At 40.8% G+C, this 19994-nt stretch overlaps 1 protein-coding gene across 1 annotated transcript in view; it reads right to left on the bottom strand.

The window, feature by feature from the left end:
- XKR4 (XK related 4) overlaps positions 1-19994 on the bottom strand; it is a 218075-nt gene that overhangs the window by 74553 nt on the left and 123528 nt on the right. Inside the window, 1 exon segment of the mRNA XM_030970421.1 lies at positions 6028-6227. Coding sequence (XP_030826281.1) covers positions 6028-6227 — 200 coding nt within the window.

Raw genomic sequence — 19994 nt, 5'->3', positions numbered from 1 at the left:
GAGGAAAAATAAGGCAGGTAAAGGAACTAACTAAAGAAAGATACCGAAGATTATGTTGAAATGCTAATAAGGAACCCTTGAGGTGGAGTAGAGTTACTCTTACTTTTTCAAAACTGATTACACTTGGAATCAATCTTGTCTGAACACTTCTCTTAATGACCTTTGTTTAAAACATAACACACTAGCGAGTGTTTGGGAGATATTGTCAATGTAGGAAAGGAGAGTGATATGTGCAACAATCAGGGGCACTTTGCAGGCTGGAAAAGTAGAAAAGAGATGAAATTTCATTACATGTATTTAGTCACTAATACATTTTTATAATGTAATTGAAGTCTCATCAGAGCGATATGACACTAGAAGAACCTGTGTGTTTTAAAGGACCACGAAATAACTAGAATTAACTAGTCCAATACCTGAGTGAACAGGGAATTACAATCCTAGATCACACCTAGTGAGATATTGCCATGAGAAATATGGGAGCTCTGGATAAATGTCATGTGGAGTCTCCAGTGCAGTCTTGGTCATCTGTATACACCAAAGATGAATTCAGACTGGGACTGAGGAAGAAAAAGTATATGAAGAAAATTCAGAACCTCTCATGAGATGAAAGAATGTACAGCAGGAGGAATTATTTCAGTTTTCCATCAAAGTATTTCTTATTCCCCAATTCCATTTGTCACTTTCAACAATCCCACTGGGCAGGCAAAAGCAGTGCAATTCCTTGTCTGGAAGGATGACTGGTGGCTGGTAGGTAATGAAAAATATTGGCTGAAGTCTGACTGCTTTTCCCTGTGGTGGAAGCTCTCAATTTTTAAAAATATTTGTTTAAAATCATAATTATTTTAATTTATTTTTATTTGCATTGACTGCTTTGTTTTTATAACATTTAAGAAAACATAATTATCTTTGAGATGTTGGCTATTCTTTTATACTGACTGAAATACTGCAATGGATCAGGAGTTCTTAAAAGCAGGACTGAAGGGCAGAAATGGGCTATATAATGATACAAACCCCTTTTCCTTAGGGAACAAGTGTAAAAACTGGTATGGCACTACAATAAATATGTGCAGACTGCTGATAAAATTAAAAAGTCAGGACAGGCATCAGCAGGTCTATATCAATCAGAGAATTAAACTTTCAACTGGTATATTAGATACTAAGGGTATAACTAGCTTTAAGATTGTAATCAAGTTATGAAATGGATTATTTGACATGATTGCCTTCAGGAAGTCCTCTCCTGGACTATCAGAAACAAGGGTATGCTAATATGATGCCTCTATCCTAATGAGCACAGGATAACATTTTTAAAATTTGCAAAAGGACCTGCGGATCAGTTTAAAAGTCATTTCCAGAAATGACTTACTTCATAGTATATCACACCTGTTGATCCTTGTCACTGGAAATCTGTTTTGCCAAGTATCAAGCAGAATCTGTAAGTATAGGTTGCTCTGGTTTAGTTTCTCTGTGGAAAGTTTGGATGCTGGACTGCTGTGGCACAGAACCTTGACAACACAGAGAAAAGTAATGGCAACTTGCCCAGAACTCAAGTGCTGCACCTGATTTCCATACAAATATACATTGAATTGTATAAAATATTGCATCAGAATTATGAATTTTATTTAGTTATCTATTTATAGGGCACTGCAAATGTAGGCAGCATTTTATAGACCAATCCAAAATTGCTGTGTGGTAACAAAAAGAAAAGCTGTGCAAAAGCATAACGTTGTTCACAAAAAACTTGTAGACTTAAATGATTTTCAGTTTACTGTGCTGATATGAAAAGTCTGAATTCCTGGTGCACAACATTGAGCTTTGCCAGAGAATTTTTATAAATAACTAGTGAACAACATAATTTGCTTCTGCCAGATAAAGTTAGAACCTATCAGCCATGTCATAAACTGCTATCAAGTCTCTGAGATTCTTCTTCAGCTCAGGCAGGAGCAGCAATTTGTTTGGAGTGGAAGCACTGGAGAGTGGTGCTTGGTGGCACTGTAAACATTGTATAGTGGCTGCGGTGTCAGCATAAAAACAGTGTAGGGTTTCCAACAGAGTTGGTAGAAAATGGGAAAATGTTTGGCCAGGGATATTTCCTGGAAATGCATTTTCAGCAGAATCCAGTAGCTCTGTGGTGTATGGTGGCTTCAATGAAACTTGATGAATTTATAAACTGGTCTGAACTTTTCGTTTTGCTTCTGGCACTACTGTCAGTCCCCATTAAGAAATGCAGCTTTATATGACATAAACTTTGATTAGATTTTGATTAAACTTTGATGGAGACTTTGATTAATAGCACTGTATGGAGAAGCCAGAACAAACCTCCCAGGGGTTGATGAAGAAAAAATTGTCAATTCGGTAAACAGGAATGAGAAGCTAATCTATAATTTAAGCAATGTGTTAATTAATACAGTATAAATAATGAAATCTGTGGTAAATCCAGGGAGTAATCTTGTCTATCTGCTCATCTAGGTGTGGTTAAAACACCATACCTGAATAGGAAAGTAGTATCTGTATGATAACTGTATGATGGGAGTCTCTTTCCAATCAGATGGTCAGCAGGATTTTTTGCTTGCTGGAGTTTACTCATTTTAAGATAAGAAGCCATTCTAAAATCAAATGGCATAGTGGGAAAACCGAAATAAGTAAAAGAAGAGTGCCAAGCAATGGCTGCTATTCTCTGGGCAGGACTTCAAGATGAGGTGCCACATAAAGGGACAGACCTGACCTTCCTTCCTTATCCTGATGCCGTGTCCTCCCTTGCCTCCCCAGGGCTGGCATTACCCCTTGTTGATATCCCCCTGTCCTGGGAAGCTTGGCTGTACTCAGAGCAAAGGCAGGAGGGACAGATTCCTATAAGGAAAAGAGGAAGGAATTACCTATTTCAAGGGACATCAGTCAGTCTTCTAGAGAGTATATATTTCTTCAAACTCAAAGGAATCACCAGAGTGGAAAAGGTGGAGGTAATAGGGGTATTAGCACAGCTCCAGTTTAGCCTACTGTCAAACTGAAGTTGTTCGTTTTCTTGAGAACTTTGCACCTAGAAATCATCAGCTTCCCACACAAGCAATTTCACTGCTTCCACTCAGGTGAGAGCTGGCTGCTGGTTGTAGGCAGAATAAGAATGAACATTGACTCTAAATGTGCCAGTTTTGATGAAATCTTAAGGAAGAATCAGGGTTTTAGATGATAATTTGGCTATTGTGTTACTGTTACTGGGATATCCCTGGATGAGGATGCAGAAGAGAGATGCCATTCCATAAGGACTGTCAATGGCCTCCCACACAAGCCTTGCTGTGCTGCAGGGTCATGATACAGGGTACACAATCCTTGCTAGAAGCTTACACTGCAGTTTTAAAATTCATGCTTGGGGAGCCCAGGCAAGTGCTAAAGGATCCCTGTGGTGTATCCTCAGGGCTTTTGAAGTGCTCTGTACTGCAGTGCATGGGAGATTGAGGGGGAAGGTTTTGCAGATATTGCACACTATTGTTCATGATCCCCATGAAGATCCATGTACAAGTCTGAACATATTTCTTCCCTTGATTAGGAGGGCTTAGTTACTGCAATAAGAAGCAGTCTGAAGCAAGCCAACACTCATTACAAAACTTGGAATCTTCAGGAATGCTGATAGCATTCTCCTGTTGGGAATAATGCTATTTTGTTGCATTTGGAACTGAAAGTATAGGATTTCATAAATAAAAATACTTAAAAGTTTTTCTTGCTGTAATTAATGGATTAATATTAGAAGTACTCTGTTTACAGTTCATTCATTTCCCGTGCCAAATTTGTACTTTGTGCAAGTCATAAACTCTTAAGAACACGGACCAGCAATGTCACTTAACAATTCTCATAATAACTTTGTCCTGTGGGACAGAGAACTAAAAGAACTATAAAAACAATAAAAAACCAGTAGCACTCCCCAAACAAAGAAAATCAGTCAAACACCCTGTTTATTGATCCATGCTGGAAATCTCTCTAACAGGCTCAGCAAGTGGACAGCTAGCTGAAGAAAATACCTTATGGCTGGGCTTTTTAAAACACCCATTTGTAGCATGATACCACTGAGAAAAATTATGCTCTTCTTATGCAGCCTCACAGCTAATCCACCACCCTATGGCGCAATGCATTAGCCTTACCATTTCTTTAAGAAAGGATAGAAAACAGAGAAAGGATTTTCACAGCTGGCAAGATGCTAAAACATATTAGCTTTTATCATGAGAGAATAATGGTACTACTGTTTAAGAAAATCTGAAAATCTAGCATCTTGTTTAATTTTCTTAGTTTTTGAAAATTGATCATTTTCTCTGTGGAAGCTGGAAAAATATGGGCGAAGAGAGCATAAGTAAATACCATCAACCTTCTCAACTGAAATCCATAATTATAGTTTTATTACTTTCTGGTTTCTGATACATAGGTTTCACAGAGCTGATTGCAGGGTGCAGGAACCATTTTTGCCTTTTAAATTGAGGCATTTCAGGTCTTCTCTAATTAACAACCACTTGCAGAGTGTATCACAGGCTTAGTGTCTACTCACCAGGCTCATTTCTCAGAGAGAGATCTGTTATTGCACTAAAATGAGGACAAGAGGCATTCTGTATTAATAGTTTATGAAGATAGCTAAATTACAGCTGACCATACAGTACTCTGCCTATGTTCTTCTCCTAAGCCTTTCTCTGGACTCACTTTTTCTGGGGAGACAAATCTTGAAGTGATAATACCTTCACAATGATAACAGTCTGAGTGAGTGGGGCCTCATCATTTTGAGAAATTGCAGTAGGAAGCGCATAGGCAAACTTCCTTGTACAGAGAACCAACTAATTAAAATAGAAACTTTGGTTTTCTTTTCCCATTAAGGTGGCAGAGTTTTACATCTAATGAAACAAAAAACACAGGAAGAAGTACAGCTCTTTATTACATGACAGTTCAGAGCTCTGTAAAAGTAAAGCCTCTGATTTATCAACAGGAAACTGCCCAGGATCAAGATCTTCACACAGTTACCCACATTGTGCCCAATCATTTTTTAGCCAATCAGACTCACTGCATGTTACTCATAATAAGCTAACCAGACCCAACATTTTCTTGGAGCAAGGAGCTGTCACTTTTTCTTCTTGTACAGTGGTAAGCACATGAGCTGTTCCTTAAAAGCAAATGACAAAATTCTGCATTTCCTTCCTCCCTCTGTCCCTCTCATTCTCCCTTCCTCCCTTCACTCCTCACTGCCTCATGGCATTTTTGTCACCTTCTGGATTCCAAGTTCTCATTCACTTCATTCCCTTGCTAAAAAACTCTGTCCAGGTGCAGCCATAAGTCAAAACAATGGCACAATACAAAAGGACAGCTGTCAGGTAGCCAAAAGCAGCATGAAAAAAGCAGTAGTGAGTGAGATATTCCAATATCTGTAGCACTGACTGACAAAGCCATATAGCAGAACATATACATGCATTTACCATTTTAGAGAGGTAACCACACTTGCTGAAAGCATCAACCTTAGAAGGAAACCCAGAGTGTGAAGGAATGAGTACTGCTGGAGAGATGATTCGTATTATTTCAGGTAAGCACGGCCGAGAGCTGATGAGCATAAACATTGGCATTATCTTCACAGAATTGCTGTTATCTCCTGTGCTGTCTCCTGCTTTGCATAATGCCATATGAACCTCATTACTGCAGTTTGCAGGGTTTTGAACATTCACAGAAAAAAGCATAGGGAGAAGAGTAATAGTTTGATTGATGCAATTTTCACATTGGCCCAGTGGATAATCAGAAGAGCTCTTCTACTACAAGGACATGCAGAAAGCAAAACATTTTAAATCCTACCCACAACCCAGGGCCATTAAGAAAGGCTAAAAAAACCTCTAATAACACAGTCTTTCTTGACAGTTATTGTTAACAGCTAAATAGGAGCTAGCAGGCAAGAACTGCTCTTATGCCAGGACTACAAGGCACACAGCAGTTTGAACGAAGGATAAATATGTATGTGTGGAAATTACATCTTCCAAAAATTATAAAAAATAAATAGATTAAATGAACCCCTACCTTGGAGAGCCTGGAGTGTACGGGTCTGTACAACAATACAGAGTTGCAGGACCAGCTGTGGTGCACTTTCCAGAAAGGTGGCTAGCAAATGCAGCATACTCACATCTGCATATTCATACACCATTTTCCAATAAAACCGCCATCTGTCATTCTCTCCACTCTGTCGACTCCGGATACCCAAGTACATCGTGTGAAAATACCTGGAAATGAAAGAGAGTGGTTATAGAAGCACAGAATGATATTTTACGTGTTCTACTTCTGCTTGCAAACAATGTTTTGTTCAATGTACTTCAAAATAATGAATGTTTATTTAAAAAGATCATTGTATTCCAATTTATAATAGTTGACGTGATAAGAGTAAACTAAACTGAAGACAAGACTAGCCTTTATAAGGCCATTAAAAAGGCTTAGTGTTGTCTTATTTGTTGAATAGTATTTCTTTCAAGGATCCAGTTTTCTAATTTGAAATATACAGGTGATATCTTGATTATATGGCCTTCCTCAGAGGTTTTGCAAATAATGAGAGGAACAAAATGGACTCTTTAATGAGAACCTGCAAAGAACTAACCTCCTTCTGCATGGCTGTATTAGGACTTGGAGGACCACCTGCCCTGCAACTCTGAGGTGGACTTTGTAGCTCTGCTGTGGCTGAGCTTATTGTCCTGCTTTTCCCCCCATCTGACCTACTGAGTATTTCAGACACTGCCAAATGTATCGCGTTTTTTTTCCTCATAGTTTGATTATTTTAGTCGGAGAGAAGATATAGCTGTGAGTTCCTATTTTAGAAGGCGTGGAGATGTGGCTGTGGGTTCCCTTGGAGATCAGAAATGACTCACTACGGTAGCTCCCATGCAGCTGTAAGCAGCAGCAGGAGCCAGGAACCCAACAGGCTGCTGCTGCTCCCCGTAGTAACCAGCAGATAAAGGGAGCAAGAGGCAAAGCCCCTCAGCACTTGTGCCCTGTGCAACCAGCAGGAAAAACACTTGGCAACCAGCTCACTAAGCAGATTTTGGTGGGTGCAGGAGCAATGAGTGGTTTTAGGAAGCAAGGGAGGTCTTCTGAAGGCTAGCACCCAGATGCTGTGATGCCTGTGGTGACCCTTGCAGAGCGTGCAGCAGCCTCCCATGACACACCTGAGTCACAGCACAGTGATCACTCTGGGTGGCCTTTGATCCACTCTGTTATTCTGATCTGATCTCAGATATTCTGTGTCAGGAAAGCTCCCACATTGTTCCTGCAATTTTAGTTCCGAACTAATTAAGGCTGGCTGAAAAAAAATCCCCAGTCTCACTTAATGAAAAATTTTGAAGATTAAGGCATTGTCTTGCATCAGGGTGCCTTGTGTCCTACAGTAGTAGCCTGGGGGGCTACTAACTGGTGTGGATCTTTGTTTCTCTTTTTCTTGAGATACCTTTCATATCCTGTTCCTGACATCATTTCTTATGATATTTTTAATGTGTTTTCACAGCAATTTTTTTAAGTGAGATCCTATTTTATAATTAGAAAAAGTTTAGTAAATTTTAACCACTTTCAATATGAATTGCTTTAATTAGTTAATATAAAGTATTTCAGTATTTCTTCTTTCCACAAGTTCTTGTCTTAAAACACTTTTCCTAACTGGTGGAGCATGGTGAATTGTGAAATCTTTTACAAAGGTTGCATTCAACCTTTAATCTCTGCTCAGCTGTAACTCTGGAGGTGTCTTATGCTGATGAGAAGACTTTTGGCTTCTGACTGGCAAAGAGTCCAAGACTTGGTTGCCCCCTTGAAGAATGACCCAATGCACCCTTGTACCCAATGCACACTCTATGCAGAGCAGCAGTTTTTATTCAGGAATATTCACCAGACAAAACCAGGGAGTAGCACAGAGAAACAGCTGAGAGGACAGATCTGAGCCTGCAGCATTTCTCTTGACAATGCACATCACAGCAATATAAAAGGAAAACACATTAAACTCACATTTAAATTAAAATCACACCAGGTGGCTTTGAATTTTATCAAAGTCCCGTGTGGGAGTGAAGCAGCAATGAGCTGCTCAGAGATTGAGACCACAGAGGTACAGTAAACAAGACACCAACTGTAACTTTGATGCAAAACACTGAGCAGGTCTAGATGGGTCAGAGTGTGATGGGATAACTGGGCCTCTCTGGTGTCTTTGAGGTTAGGTAAAGTGGAATGGCCTGCTGCCCAGATCTGAAAGCCACTGAGCTGGAAAGGCATCTTTTGCTGCACAGTTCTGTTAATGGGGTCCATTGGACCCACTGGTTCTCAGTCACGATCCATTTAATTGTTCCTAGACCTCTCATTAAAGTCCTGCAGCACAACAGGGACAGGTAAGGCTTTTATTTCCTTCTGCAGTTTATTGTTTGGGTGGGGTTGGTTTGTCCTGTCTAACATGTCCTCCCAAGGGCACACCTTGGAATATTGCACATAGTGGGACCAGACAGCATCTCAACACCATTCTTTTAAGATATCGCTAACCTTTGCTATAAATTCCTAAAGGAGCCGTGGCTGCTGAAAGTTGTGCCAGGAGGATCTAGCTCTGCCAGTGGAGCCATCTGCAACTTCAGTTCTACAGCATTTGTACAAAAAATACTTTTCCTATTACAAAAATTACATACTGTGGCAGGTGAGGACCCCTAGGGTTCTTTACCTGCTCTGCAGAGTGGTTGTGCATGACAAATATGTTGTGATTAATGAACCCGTATGGAAATATTTCCTCTCCCATTGCACTTTATTGTGAAACGCTGGCAGTGAGTTATTGGGGACTGGGGAATCATTGCTCTTTGTCTACTTAGCTCTCTGCAATTTAAACACAAGACGTAGAGGAGGAAGATACTTTCTGTTTTTACACACTGGGGACCAAATTTCAGCCTAGGGTGATTTTTTTCTGTCCTTTCAATTTTGGCCAAATTAATTGCAGGCTGAAATTAACATTTACACACATAATTACTGTCACTGATTTATAGGCATAATCAGGTGATTAGACAGCTAAACATTCTGATTTGCATCCACAATTAATTGCACCAGCAATTGATGTTAGGTGTGCAAATTAGCAGTTATTAAAGTAAAAAGAAGGTCTAATAAAATGATTCATATATCAAAGACACTTTTCTCTGATTGTGAAATATAGAAGAAAAAAATGGGAGAAAGTGCTTTGTTGTAGTGGCTTCCAAATATAGCTTAACACTGCAGCAATGACACATTCCATTTTATATATATATGCATTATGTAATTCCACTTCAGACACCCTCACTGGAGGCCTATTGTCAGCAAATGCCATACAGACACAGTCAGAGGTAGTTCCTGATTTAAAGGGTTTTTCTATTTTGGTGTTCTGGTATTGTTTTGGTAGAAATTCACATTTTTATGTGAGTCCAGGTTGTGACTCTTATATACAGTTATTCCAGAAAGATATAGGAAAAAGCAGTATCGAGTTCTGCATTGCAAAATGTCTTAGGTAAATTGATGTCAATGAACCTGAAAAAACAGATGTGAATGTCATTTCTTTGGTTGTGATTGCATTCAGTCAACTACAGTCTTCTGCTGGTGCTTTACAAATATACAAAACCTGCCTATCCATGTTCCCAAAAAGCATTTAATTGATATGTAAAGAGATGATAAAGAGTTAAAAATTGAGAGTTACAGCACCTGACAAAAAAGGGAAAAGAAGCAGAAATGGGGAGTGTGGGAATGATACTGCCATCTAGCAAAGTAACTACTTTGTCTAATAAATCAAGTTTATCTTAAAGTCTCTTATTTCACTAGAAGAGTAAAACCAAATTAAAAAAAACCCACCACTTCATCCACTCCACAAAAAGACCCTACAATTTCATAGCTCTCTTGTTTGTGTAGAAGACCTTAGACATAACCAATTTTCTTAGAGATTTTGCAGTTAGAGGATTATGAAACCTCTCCTGTGAAGTCAGACTGAGAGAGCTGAGGTTGTTCAGCCTGGGGAAGAGAAGGCTCCAAGGAGATCTTATTGTGGTCTTCCAGTACCTGAAGGAGGCTGAAGGTTATGGCTTCAAACTGAAAGAGGGTATGTTTAAATTAGTTATAAGGAAGAAATTATTCATTGTAAGGGTGGTGAGACACTGGAAGAGGTTGCCCAATGCCCCATCCCTAAAGTATTCAAGGCCAGACTGGATGGGGCTTTTAGCAACCTGATCTAGTGGAAGCTGTCCCTGCCCATGGCAGGGAATTGTAACTGGATGATCTTCAACGTCCCTCCCAACCCCAACCATTCTTTCAGTCTGTGATTCTATGAAATGTACTATGAAAAAGCAGTATCAAAACCTTTTTATTTTAAAAGTATTCTTTTTTAATGAAGACAGACCACTGCTTGGGTTATCAATGCTGATTTAAAGAAGCTTATGTTCAGAATTATTACAATGGAGTAAGAAGCACTATATCACTGATAATCAGATGGCAACATATATGTCTTTATTTGAGTCTTAATGTCTTAACCTTTCAAGGAAGTAGAGAACTGTTCAGCATTTAACTGTCTTAATTTATTTCAGTGCATCACACAGCACAGTATGCAGACCTTGATAAAGTATAACCCTTAAGGATGTGAATCTGAGACAAGACCAAGTGACATTCTTTTTCCATTATATTAATGATGGAAAGCAGTAAAGTAAAAGAAACAAACAGAAAACCAGGCTACTCCTTATGTCCACAGCAGGGTCCAAGATGCAAGACAAATAGAAATAAAAAATTGCCTGCATTTGTATTTAGGAAAAAAATGTAGTTTGGCTATAGGGAAAGAGACATTAATTCTGATAAGACAATGGCTCTCCAGTATTTCCAAAATCAAGAGCCCTCATTTTGCTCCAGATTCACATACCAATCTTGAGGATGGTCAGCATAGACTGAGATACATACATTTGAAATAATTCTGGTAACAATTCACTTATGATTAAAGCATGCCCACTGGTGTATTTAATTGAGATGAGCTAGTGTAATTATACCATAATACCAAATATTTATAGGAGTGCTTTCCATGTTTAAAGTGCTGTACGACCACTGCTTGATTAACTAGGATGAATGAAAACAATCTTACAGAGTTTGTTCCTCAGGAGCTGGCAGCTGACCAACCTAATACCTTTCTGCAGGAGCCAGGTATAACATTCAGTCAGCACTCAAATCCAGCTGATATTTCAGAAGCCTATGACTGGATGTGCCTTTTTCTTGTGTGAAGAAAATTCTAACTCCTTTCTCCCTTATTCTTAGCAACTTCTCCCCAGGTCTTGCTCCAGTATAAGGCAGGCAAGGAGACCCCCAGAATAGCTACCAAACAGGAGAAAAATCCTCAGAGTCAGTTATTCTGGAAGAGTGTTTAGGTGCCACTGGCACCTCTGCTAAGGATCTCCAACCTGCCTACAATTCATCTACTCTTTTATGAAAGACCTTTGGTGAATATCTTGGTATCATTGAAACTGAAGATGCTTTTGGCAGTGATTTAACAGAGCTTGAGTTTCCCCCCAGTTTACTTCATAGTATCTGGGTGTTATTTATGCCTATTTCTTCTAAGGAATAGGCATATTGCTTCTAAGGAAGCAATAGGCATAAATTTCAGACGATGCTCCATTGTGCTTCACAGACACCATTCTTTTTTCATTCAGATAGCTGAGGCTTATTATAAGTGAAAAAGAGAAACCAAACCCCTGTTACTGGTGGATATGTTGTTCCCAAGCATGTGGGACTTGACTGCTCTTGCTGCACCTACTTTGGCTCAGTCTTCTGAGCTCCTCTGGGATTCTCACCCCAAATTTTGTTATTTGATTTTACCTCCATTCTTCCAGTCCTATAACTTTTGAAAATCTTTAGCTATAAATTTAGATTTTTGAGATTTGGAAAAGTTATGTTCATGTGCTGCTCATTTAGACAGCGTGCACAACGAGGATGTGCATATGCAAGTGCAGAGCCATATGTGAGTCCAGTCTGACTATGGCTCTGAGCACTTGCTACAGATTTTCACCATAATGAAATTATCCATCTGATGATAATATATACAGCTCTAGAAAAAAAATCTTCAGTTTAGAAGTGTCAAAGACTACACTGTTACCATGTGCTTTTTCTAATAAGTCCTTCGGATGATACACATGAATAAGAGACCATTTGCATTCTTTGGAAAAATGAAATTATTCTGATTTCATGCCTCATGCAGTCCATTTTATTACAATTGCCTAAGTCTGTAGAGAATGCCTGCTTATGTTGCCTGCTTATGTTGCATAATCCAGTGAAGAACTTGTGAGAAGACCAAAAGTCATTAATGGTTATTTGGAGTAGTCCTAGACATTTATTCGTGTGCCTAATTTGCCCCTGCATCAAATACTATATTAAACAATTTAGCCATACCATAAACAGTTGTTCTTTCTATGTTTGAGGTGTAAAGGGTAAAAATCACTACTGCAGAGCTATAAATCAGTAGAATAAACAGCAATTCAGATAAGTGGTATTTTCTTCTGTTGCTTAGTTACCCAAGAAAACTTAACTGTGTTTGTATCTCAGCAGTATTTGCCATGTTAAATAACAACAGATTGTTCTATTTTACTTCTTATGTGCCTTTTTATTAGGTGTGCCTGAATACTTAAATAAAAAAGTATCTTTAGAAGGAATACTTACTCCATTAGCAGTACTTGCTAATGCTTATTCTTTTTGTTCTAAAGAAGCAAACAAATCCCTTCAGTTTTAATTCCTTATTCTAGGAAGGAAAAAACAGCCAACTTTTAATTTTCCAATCAAATTATTTTTGATGCGACCATTAAGGTTTAATGTGCAAAAGGAAACTGAAATGCATTCTGGAGCACAGCAGTGACAAAAACTTGTCCAACTAAGCATGGTTCTGGCAATTTACCAGCAGTCAAAAGTCTGGACTTAATTTACTTTAAATTATGAGTGCAGCATCCTCATCTGTGTCACTGAGATGAGATCCATGTGAGGACAGATCCCACTGGGGAATATTTCAGCATAAGAGACATTAAAAGACTGATTTCCAGAATATGCATACCCTACAAAGATAAAAAACAAAATCCAACTCCTTGTATTTAATTTTACTTTGCAGTATTTAAGATATCAGAAAAATAACTGCTTTACTTTCTATAACATAAAGCAAGACACTTTATGAGCATAAACAAAATGATTACATCTGTTTCATTACAACCTATAAAGCATTCCCCAGCATCTTCTATGACTGGGTGATCCTTCTCAAATGGCCGTGAGTCGTATTACAGCAGCATTTTATGGTCATCTAAATTTTTATGGCCATCTGAATTTAGCTACTTTATGAATTCCCCAACTGCAGCCAGTCCTACTCAGCACTTTTCTTCCTTTCCTGACATGTGCAAGCTGCAGACCTCCAGTTTGTGAACCAGTGGTGGAGGGAGATGGCTGGACTAAGTTGGACTAGGTCCAGGTTTAATGAGGAGAAGGCAGACTGGTCTAAAGAAATCTCTGATGCAGCCTGCTCCCCTACTGAATTCCCTCACCCCTGGGGTACAGCAGCTCAGCCCACTGTGGGATTCAGCCATGTGTGAGGTGACAAATCTCCAGGAAACACGTCTCCTTGTATTGGAATGAGGTGCAGCCTGGGTGCTTGCACTGAGCAGCGTGGATGCTGGGCTGTCCTCTGCCAGGACCCCTCTAGCTTTGCATTAATTTACTGTCCCTTCCTTTTCTCTGTACCCTGCAGACTCGGGTGAGGCAGGCAGCAAACCCTCTTCCTCTGCACACAGAGAGGTGATATCCCCACAGATGGAAGTTCCCCTGCACGTTTGCTGTTTAGTTTAATTGTTTCCACGTTTCTCCTCTCAAAACTGGGATATTCCCAGGATACACTTGCCTCCCAGGGCTCCCTATCAGCCTGGAGGCTTTGTTGCATCCCAATCCCCTGTGAAGTCCTGTGCTGCTAAGGCTGCCCCAACCATGCCTGTGGTGCTCATCCCTGGGTCAGCTTTCCCCTTGTACAGTGCTGGGGACAGATAGAGCTTGGTGGCCATGGACCCATCAGACAGGCAGCTGATGGTGCCACTGCCAGTGATAGGGATGGCATAACCTTGTCAGGCAGTATGACACAGCCACTGGCCACAGCTCCTCTAGATCCTGCCCAGGCACTTCTCAGGCGTAAACACTGGCACATTTTTTTGCACTATCAACTATGGGCTAGAATTGAAAAGGAGAATGCAGGAGTGAAATAATAAAAAAATTCACAATATGCTGCAGATGTCTATAGCTTTTTTTTTTCACAGTTTCTTCACCAGGCATTGCCGCTGGTGCTGCACAACAGCTGCCTTTCCTGTTTCAATCATGGGACAAGGCCATTTAGACATGTTCAGCAGCACAACTAAGAAGTTTTACTGCACTGTCATTTCCTGCATGGCATTGCACACCTGCGTGCTCATTAACTACAGGCACTGCTTCATCAAAAGCTGGTGAAATTGCTTTGGACCTCAGAGGTTCTCAGAGGCTCCCTTGGTTTCCACTTGTGGGAAACACTGGAGTTTCTTATATATTATCAAGGCTGCAGCACTGGGAGTGATGTCAGTGTGAGATCAGACCCCTAAGGGCAAACAGCTTCCCAAGAGATTAGATATCTGCCCTGCTCTGTGTGCTCTGAGAAGCTGAGGGCTTTCCTGCTTTGTCAAAAGGGTCCTTATGGGCTTCCTGAAGCAATAGTCCACTGAAGCTGGCTCTGCTGGTAGATGCCAGGGCACTCTAAAGAGATCAGTTAAAGTCCTGATTCACAGCCTGCTCTGCAACTGTCTCCGTTTGGTTTCATCCCTGCAGCCTTACATGGTTTTGGGGGTGACTAAGTGGAAGGCTGTATCTGTCCTATGAAGAAGAGCTGAGATTCCCAACCAATGGTGGTTTACAATGATTTTCTTTCTTCCTTTCTCCTCCCTTCCTCCCCATGTCATATTTTTCATTTGCTTCTAAGCCTGTCTGCCTCTTAGTCATCCTAAAGCACCCCAAGAAGTGAATCCTGGTTTGCCTCTGTCTCAGTTGGGAGATATCAAGAAGAATCAGGGATCAGAAAAGCACAGAATCCCCCAGGGAGCTCCAGGCATTCCCTGGAAAGGCAATTAGTCATGGCCAAGGATCTGTACCATGCAGCTGTCACAGGAATATAATCATTATCATAGGCATCCTCGCTTCACCAGCCCCTGGGGCTGCAGCAGGAATTGAATTGTTTCCCTGTTCCCTCCCAGCTCTGACAGACTTATGATGATAGCCCTTGGAAATGATCCTGAGACCTGCCATGTGAGACAGTCAAGGAAGATGCACCTGTGTCCCAACCACTTCTTTGATTGCACTTGAAGAAGGGACTGCTTGTGGAGGTAAGAGTGGGCAGTGTTTCTGGCTTCTCAACTTGGGGTACCAGGTGTACATCCCAGATCTCTGGAGAGGCAGCCAGGCAGCCTTCCATCAACACAAAAGGATAAGATCAGTAAAAGGTATTAAGAACCCTTTGCCTATCTTACTACTGTTCTCACAGGAGCACACTCTGCAAACCTGTGTTCTGTGGCTGCAGACTTTGCAGTCTGGAGATAGGCTCTTCCCCTGGGCACCAGTGTTTATCATTCACACTGCACACAGGGAGATGCTCAGGCCCCTCTGGGACAGCAGAGTTTCTCCCAGCATCCGTCTGTCAGCCCAGGTCCACAGGGAGATGGGCTATTTATTGATCTGCACAGGTCACAAGGGAGGCTTCAACGCGGAGGTGGAGCAGCAGAGCAGCTGGTGAGGTAAATACCCTTGAGCACTCCTGTGCCAGTCACAACTGCACTGTAAGGGAACCCTTCAGTGTTCCAGTTCTCAACCTCATGGTCAAGCTCACCACCTGGAAGAGGGAATACCTTTGCGTGGGTATTCATGAGAACCCATGTTGTTTGTCGCTTTCCCTGATGCCTTTGATAAATTAAGTAGACTGATCTGCCTGCTGATTATGCAGCCTTCCAGTGACAACTTTCACAGAACAAGAGCAAACAATTGTGATTTCTTTGATCTAGGAAAGGGGAAAAATTGCATTTTTAAAGCTGAGGAGATGCCTGCAGTATCTTTTGCAAAAGTCAGGAGAAGCAACAGTAGTACAAACACTAGAGAATTACAATGGCTAGGGTGGATACTATATTTTGTCCCCACAGACAAAATGTGATGTGTTTCCCTCCATATAAACATCTTTCTTTCATGACCACTGGTGTGTGCCAGGATGAATCTGGGTTGTGTCACTCTGGGGGCCTAGCATGTAATTTCACACTGTGAAACAGCAGGAGCTAGCTGCTTCCACTAACCAGTAAAACTGAACTATTGCCAACATTCCCCTTCCTTCCTCCAAAAAACCTTCCAAATTGCTTATAAGAGCTTTTATAGGACCTGCTTGCTCTTTCTGGCTCAGAGAAAACACACAACTGAGAATTCTGTTTGGAAATATCTTGCTGTAAATAACTTTTTATTCATCCTATTTATATAGCAGTCTCTGCTTCAGCTTTTTCTTTTGAAGTATTCAGGAGAAGCCATTAGCTAATCCTGCAGTAAAAAACTCCTAATAAATTGAATGGTCATTGTTTGGATGGAGCAATCTATAAACACTCAGGAAATAATGTGGGATTAGTCACTCATTAAGATATAGACAGGCAGTGCTTGTGTGATCTTTATGTGATATTCAAGTGGCTGGCAGTGTTATTTAACAGGAATTCAGGCTAACTTCCTCTTGGTGCTTATCAGTTGTCTGGACTAATGGAGAATGTTCTTTAAATGTTGCCTGCCTGAAGAATTTTATATAAGAATCAATTCAAAAACAAATTTGCCAAGAAATAGCATTAGTAGGGCTAAAAAGCATCTCACAAAGAAATGGCCTTCATTACCAAGCTGAACACCTCACCATGCACTATATCTGCATGCTTTGCAAATCAAGTATTCAGAAATCTTAGGAATAAAATTTCTGGCCTAGGTTTTGCCTAGTGAAAAAGCTCTAGAGTAAAGGACATAATTTTCATGTCAGCCTTTCATCAATTCCCATAGGTCAAATCAAAAAGATGTCTGTGAGAAAAAACACTCCGAGGAATCTAGAGGGAATTTTGCTAGTTTTTGACCTCCTAGTTTGCCCCTTATCAATATATTATAGAAAAAGAAGAAGGGATATAAGAGGTGACATGCTGGCAGCATACAAGCCAATGGAGAAAATAACATGAGCGGGCAAGACAGCAATTACATTTAGGACTTGAAAGCAAACCATGGTCATTAGAGATCTACAGTTTTCAGTCTAACTGTAGTTCTGTATTCCAATATCAGTTCCATCTTAAAAAATAGCACAAAGTCCAAGGAGCACAGAAGGATAGTAAAGTGCCTTCAAGAAAAATGCTTCAAGGAATGGCTTGTATCAAAGGGCATGAATTTATATGTGCTGAGACTGAGTCTGAATTCAACAGCCATTTTGTTTAAAAACTTATTCAGGAAAGAAGGCAGAGATAACACAGGCATGAAACAAGAATTTAGAAAGATTTTTTTTTTTTGCCATGGCAGGAATAGAAGAAAGGTTCAGTTAAGGTTTGGTCTGTGAACATTTTTTAATACTATTTTTAGCTGGATGTAAGATCAGTTTCACAGCACAAAACACAACCATATTTGCATATATATGCATATGCATAATCTGTAACTTCCCTGCAGTTTAGGCATATTATTCCAGCAGAGAAGAATATAACATCTGATAGAAGACTTGTAAAACTTGGAACACCATGCTATTGAAATGCTACAAATACAACTAATCAAACCTAAAATCCGTGTGTTGTAAGTCCCAAATGGACATACATGCACGTATAAACAAGAGCAGCCCTGTCACTATCATGTCTGAATTCACTATCACAATGAAAATTGCTGAAATTAAGAGCCTGATGTAGAATGGGTGTGCCTTCAAAGTGGTCAAACTGGACAGGGACTTGCCAGGAACAACAGGGCCATCTGCTTCTCACCTGGGTGAGCAGGGATATGCCAGAGCTGGAAAGCTCTTTGGGGACTTCTGGAGAGAACACTTGTGCGCCACAAAGCAACTGGCACTATCCCTTTGCACCCAGGCAGAAAACACCCCCCAGTTCTAATTCTACAAAACTCAATGAAGGTTAAAAGAGCTATGAAGGATATCCAAACCCTACTTTGCCCGTGGTAAATCCACTGAAACTGGCAAACTTAGTGTGATCTGCTTCACCCTTCCACTGCAATCTTAATCACAGAATAGCTGAGGTTGGAAGGGGTCTCTGGAGGTCATCTGATCAAGGAAAGCCATCACCTAGAGCAGGTTGCTAAGAGCAGGTCCAGACATCTCCAAAGAGATCTTTGGACATCTCCAAAGACAGAGACTCCACAACATTCCAGACCAGAGCAACTTGTCCAAGAGCACTGTCACCCTCACAAAGTGTTTCCTGATGTTCAAAAGGAACCTCCTGAATTTTGCTTTGTTCCCATTGACTCTAATCCAGTCACTGGGCACCACTGAAAAGAGCCTGACTCTGCCCTCTTTGCACCCTCCTTCCAGGTTTGTGAGATGGTCCCTGAGCCATCCTTTGTGCTAAGCAGTCCAGCCTTTCCTCAGAAGGATGGTCCTGTCCCTGAGGTATGTTTGTGGCCCTGTGTCAGACTCTGCCCAGTACTCTACATCTCTCTTGTACTGGGGGGACCAGAACAGGACAGAGCACCCCGGGCATGGCCTGACCAGTGCCAAGTAGAGGAGCACCTCCCTCAATCAGCAGGCAGCCCTTTGTCTGATGCTGCATGGGACACCATTGGCTCTCTTTGCTGCAAGGACACACTGCTGGCTCATGCTCAATTTAGTGCCCACCAGGGCCCACTGGCTCTTTTCTGACCAGCTGCCTTCCAGCACAGGATATACTCCAGCAGAGTACATTCCCCAGTATTTACTGGTGTTCCTCCCTGGGGTTGTTCCTCCCCAGGTGCAGGACTTTGCATTCTCCTCTTTTGAATCTCATGAAGTTCCCTTTCTCCAACCTGTAGAGGACCTCCTGGTGTATCAGCCGTTCCTCCCAGGTTTGTGACATTAGCAAACTTGCTGAGGACACACTGTGCCCCATCACCCAGATCATTCTCAAGATGCTAAACAGGAGCAGAGCTGGCACTGACCCCTTGGGTTCACTGCTAGTTGCTGGGCTCCAAATAGATTTCACATTGCTGTCAGAGCCCTTTGAGATCAGCTGTTTGGTTAGTTTTCAATCCACCTCACCAGCTTCACCCACTTCAGACCACACTTCACCAGCTTCTCTACAAGTATCATATGGAGACAGCGTCAAAAGCCTGCTCAAGTCTATTTAGAAAATATTCACTGTTTTCCCCTCACATTCTAGGCCAGTCATTTCACCATGGAAGGTTTATACAAAAACTAATATGAGATTGGTATGGCAGGACTTCTGGTCAGATCTGTAAGTACAGCATTGGTGAAAATGAAAGCTTACAAGTAAACGAAAAATTTAAAAAGTATGTTTAGGAAGCAGATAGATCTTTTAACTATCCATGCCCACCACTGCAAATCCCTCAGACATATGACAGATGCCAGTGATAAAATTCCTTCTTTAGACTGACACCTCATTTCCAAAATGCCACATGCTGCAAGTCTGATTCTCAGCCTAGACTTTACTTTATGACTTTTTCAAGGAAAATATGAGACATGTCTCCCTAGATCTTTGCATAATGAATAAAAATTCTCTCAGAATCCTAAGTGCAACTGAATAATACATAACAGTAATAATAATACTATTAATAATAATATTAATTATAAGTCTGTTTAGCATTATTTGCTTAAATTGGAAAGCATTCATATTAATACAGACAGCAAGCTGCATGAACTTCCTTTAACCTCTGGAAACCATTAAGAAATTCAGTGGTTTTGGCTAATTACAGTTGCAATTCATGGGACCTGCTTGACTTCTAAGCCAGCTAGGTAAAATACCACCATCTCC

Source organism: Camarhynchus parvulus, chromosome 2, assembly GCF_901933205.1.
Source record: "Camarhynchus parvulus chromosome 2, STF_HiC, whole genome shotgun sequence".
In the NCBI taxonomy this organism is placed as follows: domain Eukaryota; kingdom Metazoa; phylum Chordata; class Aves; order Passeriformes; family Thraupidae; genus Camarhynchus; species Camarhynchus parvulus.
The sequence above is the reverse complement of the archived record's forward strand: the minus strand, read 5'-3'. Positions and strand labels throughout refer to the sequence as shown.